The sequence below is a fragment of the Pseudorasbora parva genome, chromosome 1 (assembly GCF_024679245.1).
Source record: "Pseudorasbora parva isolate DD20220531a chromosome 1, ASM2467924v1, whole genome shotgun sequence".
Lineage (NCBI taxonomy): Eukaryota > Metazoa > Chordata > Actinopteri > Cypriniformes > Gobionidae > Pseudorasbora > Pseudorasbora parva.
Window position 1 is genome coordinate 64,910,507 of NC_090172.1, and position 5,275 is coordinate 64,915,781.

The 5,275-nt window shown below is 32.0% G+C and overlaps 1 protein-coding gene across 1 annotated transcript; it reads left to right on the forward strand.

Moving 5' to 3' along the window:
- Positions 1-384: 384 nt before the first annotated feature.
- Positions 385-5,016, forward strand: LOC137072655 (GTPase IMAP family member 7-like). Its single transcript, XM_067440596.1, has 2 exons — positions 385-391; positions 3,698-5,016. Exons 1-2 carry the CDS (start codon positions 385-387, stop codon positions 5,014-5,016), a joined length of 1,326 nt encoding a protein of 441 aa, XP_067296697.1.
- Positions 5,017-5,275: the final 259 nt, after the last annotated feature.

Genomic DNA, 5,275 nt, shown 5'->3' on the forward strand with positions numbered 1-5,275 from the left:
AAAGTGAAAGCTAGATCTCGGTTTGGCCATCCACCAACAACCTCTCCACAAAGGAAAGAAGGAAAAACTCTAATGTAAGTACTGCATTTTACACCATATACCGATAGTGTTCAGTTTTAACAGGGCAGATTATAGCATACAGACATTATTTATATAATCAGAACAATCTCAAATGTATTCTATTTAAAATTATTTTGATGTGTTGGCAAAGGATTTGTCATCCCCTCGACAGCACTATTTATAATATGGTAAATTAACATATATATATATATATATATATATATATATATATATATATATATGAACTGCTCAAAGTCAAGATTAACATATTCATATGATTCATATTTAACTTACAGACACTGACGTCATCAACAGACAAGGATAATGGGATGTAAGTCACGTCATTGTCATACACTCTCAAAAATAAATGATGAACCTTTAAAAGTTCACCAAAAAAATGCCATCCAATAGAATGGTTAGTACTTGAAAACCACACTTCAGTAAAAGGAGACATCTTACCAGAAAATGAATTTGGTAGAAGTTAAAGTCACTGTTTAGAATATTACCTGAGTAAAAGTTTTAAAGAGTATAAGAACTTTTACATTTTTAATAATTTTTAATTATTAAACGTACTTAAGTATTCAAATTAAAAGTACAAGTAAATAAAAAATTTTTAAAAGGAGATACAAAAATATTATTATTTTAAAAACTGTACACACAGTTTGAGCAGCAAGATTGTGTTCAGTTTTAACTCTTTCTTCCATTTTGGTTTCTTTGAATTAAAAAAGGCAAAATATCTATTGTAGTTTTAAAATATATAAAAAACCTAATGGTAACACTTTATTTTAAGGTTCAGTTATTAACTATTAACTAGTGTCTTACGATCATGCATATTGGTAGAATATTGTCTGTTTATTAGCACTTATAAAGCTCATATTAATGCCTTATTCTGCATGAGTTTATTCTACATCCCTTAATCCGACGCAATACCTAAACTTAAACGCTACAAAAACGACCTTACTAACTATTAATAAGCAGTAAATTAGGAGATTACTGAGGCAAAAGTAATAGTTAATAGTGAATATGTGTTCCCCATACTAAAGTGATACAAACTAATATATTATTTATCCCTTGATCACTCATGTTAATTCACAGTACAGTAACAAATGTAAGAGACAATACATTTTTTTTAAATGCATTTGTAAATGTTGAAAATAACAATGAACGTTACTATTATTAAGCTATTATTATATATTATATATAATTGTATATATTATATGGAGTACCAACCCTGAATAAATTAAAAATAAATGAATGAATGAATGAATGAATGAATGAATGAATGAATGAATGAATGAATGAATGAATGAATGAATAAGTAAATAAACAGATACATAGATAAATAACTATGATATTAGGAATATAAATAACAGAATAAACAACATGATAAAATAAATATGATCATTTTTTAATAAAATAAAATTTTGTATTATCTTTCCCTTAATTTATTATGTTCTGCTTTTATAAAAAATGTTTTTTTTTTCATATTTATTTTCTATTTATTTTTACATTTATTTATGCATTCATTTACTTTTTACATTTATTTATTCCCACATATATTTATTTATACATTTATTGATGAATTGATGGATTGATTCATTTCTTTTTATTTTTCCCGTATGCAACATGGAAAAGAGAAGGGGGGTCCTTGTGTAAACCGAACTAAGATAGAGGAGAGTTATCAGTAAATGACGGCCGCATAGTTCTTTCACAGACACCAAACAACTTATCAATGTTTCCAGCAGTTTGACCCACTGAGAGATAAGTTTCAGTGGTCTTATAGTAGTGCCGTCTGACTCAACAGGTTGTAACAGCTCTTGTATGTGTGTACTATATGGCGGACATTTCACAAACAGCTAACGTTAGAGTTGTGCTAAATAGCGAATGAAGTCAAAAAAACAACACATCAAATTCTGTTGTTCAAATTAGATGTGCTTATCGATTTTTTAGGAGGGTTGTATTCCGATATGAATATGAAATGTTACCACGATAACTGATAGACCCTGCAAAATATGTCCCAGGACATTCAAAATCTGTGCGAGTCAGATGATACTAAGGTGGGACAACCATTGTACTTTCTTCCGATAAGTAGGCTACCACTGAAACTTATCTCAGTGGGTCAAACTGCTGGAAACATTGATAAGTTGTTTGGTGTCTGTGAAAGAACCATCCAGCCGTCATTTACTGATAACTCTCTTCTATCTTAGCTCGGCTGGTCTGATGATTCTGTGCACGAGTCTCAACCAATGATGCGCTGAAGCTACACAAGGACCGCCCTCCTCATTTCCATGTTGCACACTGAAAAATTTAAATAGTGGTAACACTTTATTTTAAGGTTCAGTTATTAACTATTAACTACAAAAAATACCTTACTAACTATTAATAAGCAGTAAATTAGGAGTTTATTGAGGCAAAAGTTGTAGTTAATAGTGAATATGTCTTCTCCATACTAAAGTGTTACCAAATAAATTAATCAATCGATCGATAAATGTAAAAATAATACATGTGGGAATAAATAAATGTAAAAAATAAATGAACGCATAAATAAATAAATGTAAAAAAATAAATAAAAAATATTACAATTAGTTAACAAATAAATAAAAGTTAAACATTTTTTTAAATAAAAGCAGAAAACAATAATTTTATTAAGTTGTAAAATATAACTTTTAGTTTGATTAAAATTGAATCATATTTATTTTATCAAGTCATTTATTCTGCTATTTATTTTCCTATTATCATTTTTTTAAATCTATTTATCTGTTTATTCATTTAAATATGTGTATATTTATTTATTAATTTATTTACTTATTCATTCATTAATTAATTTATTTTTAATTTCTACAGGGTTGGTCCTCCATAATATGACATGTATACTTATTATTAGCTATTTTAGAACATTTGATAATTATCTAATCAAAATATGTGTTACAGAGAAAAGCTTTTCTGATGTTATGTATATGCAATTTCATTGGGTAACAATGCAAAACAAATAAAAACGAATGCAAATAGATGGTAACAATCAGAATTATAGAAATATAAAAACTAAAATAAAAAAGAACAGATTCTCTTATTATTATTATTATTATTATTATTATTATTATTATTATTATTATAGATTCAAATATTAGATTTTATTATAGAGGGCAAATTAATGCTCACTGATCATCATGGAGATTGTTTTGACACGTGATGTGAGGCTACACAGAGTGGGACACTTCAAAAACAGATTTAAAACATAGACAACAAAACGGTATGTTATACAGTACGCTACATAAGTACATGTTTTCATATCACATTTCATACTGCAGTTTGTGCTAATTGTTTTGAGAACTGCATTAACTGTTGTGTAAATGTAAATAGTGATAGGAGAAATGTACCAAAGCGACTGAGAAAAACAAACTGCTTCAGTGTTCATTTTAACACTCTTAGGTGTGATGAACTCTGAGGAAAGTGTTTCTTGTTTTGGTACTTTAAAGGTTCTTCATGGAACCATCAATGCCAATAGAGAATCTTTATTTTTATAAGTGTGATATCACATTGACAACATTTACCTTTCATTAACTGTTCAAATAGGCTTAAATTACATTCATTATACATATATATTTGTTCCCGTTTCTTTTCTTTTTCTTTTCCATAGCTTGTGTGTCTATGCCAGAGAGAAGAATTGTTCTTTTGGGAAGGAGAGGAGATGGCAAAAGCAGTGCTGGAAACACAATTCTTGGAGAAAAAGTATTTACCCCTAGCGCTTCAGGAAAAAGAAGAAAAACAAGGAGATATAGAAGAAAGATCAGAGTCTTTGAAACACCTGGATTATTTGACACTGATTGTGATGATAAAGAGATGAAATCGGAGATTGTTAATCTTCTGATTGAATGCGCTCAGGGTATCGATGCCTTTGTGATTGTTCTAAAGGTGGGAAAGTACACAAGACAAGAAATGGAGGTGCTACAGCAGCGTCTGAACTCACTGGAAGGGGATGTCTTAGAGCATACAGTGATCTTATTCACTTTTGGTGAGCAACTAGAAGGCCAGACCATTGAAGAATTTCTGAAGGCCAATTCCATACTACAGGAGCTTGTTGATAAATGTGGAGGACGCTATCACGTCATCGACAACAAACACTGGAAAAAACGTAAACAGGGAAACAAGAGCAACAGAGTTCAGGTGAAAAAACTGCTGGAGACCATCGACAAGATGAGGAATAAGAGTGGCTGCTTCACCAATGAGCTGCTTCAGAAGGTGGAGAAAGACATTCAAGAGGAGATTGAAAATATGGATGAGAAAAATGTGCCTCTAGAAGAGAAACGAGAAAAAGCAAAGAAAAGTGTTGGGAATAAAATGCTGGAGCAGGTTGCGGGAGCAACCACAGGAGCGCTGATTGGTGCTTTAATGGGTGCGCTTGGTGCAGCGACTTTCATTCTGACTTTATTACAAACGACCATCCCTTTTAGAACATTTCTGAATATGGCATCCGCTGTTGTAGGAGCAAGAGGAGCAGTGACAGAAGAAACTGCAGCAGATAAAGCAACAGTTCCCAAAGGAGAAGCTGAGAAAACAGGAGAAAAAGCAGAAGGAGCAGAAGAAACAGGATTAGTGGAAGAGGAAACAGGAGAAAAAGCAGGAGGAGCAGAAGAAGAAACAGGAAAAAAAGCAGAAGGAGCAGCTGAATGTGCAGGTGCTGCAGGGATTGGTGCAGGTGCTGCAGGGATTGGTGCAGGTACTGCAGGATTTGGTGCAGGTGCCGCGGTTGCTGTTCTCAAAGCTTCAGCTTTCGCAGGAGCCTTTGTAGGAGGAGTCACTGGATGGAAAGCTGCAGAAGACGCTGATTCAGTGTATGACGCAATGACCAAAGCAGCAAAGCTGAACTATGAGAATGCAACAGCTGTGTTGGAGAACGCACACAAATTGGTTGCTAATGCTTTTAGTCCAACACAAACAGAAGAAAATAAAAAATAATTAACTCCTGTATATCTGGTGCCCTCTTTAGAAGCAAACCTTCTGTTGGATTTATGATTAACAGATATGGAAAAAACTGTTGTTGTTTTTTTCACAGGAAAAAGTGAAACAGTTTTGGTGATCAAAGATAATGAACAAACAATTAATAAATATATTTTTATAATATACACATCACATCTCACAAAGACCAATGTATGACATTTACAGGCTGGAGTTATGGAATAATAAGGTAACATGAACAGTGCGTGAAGTGCTTACA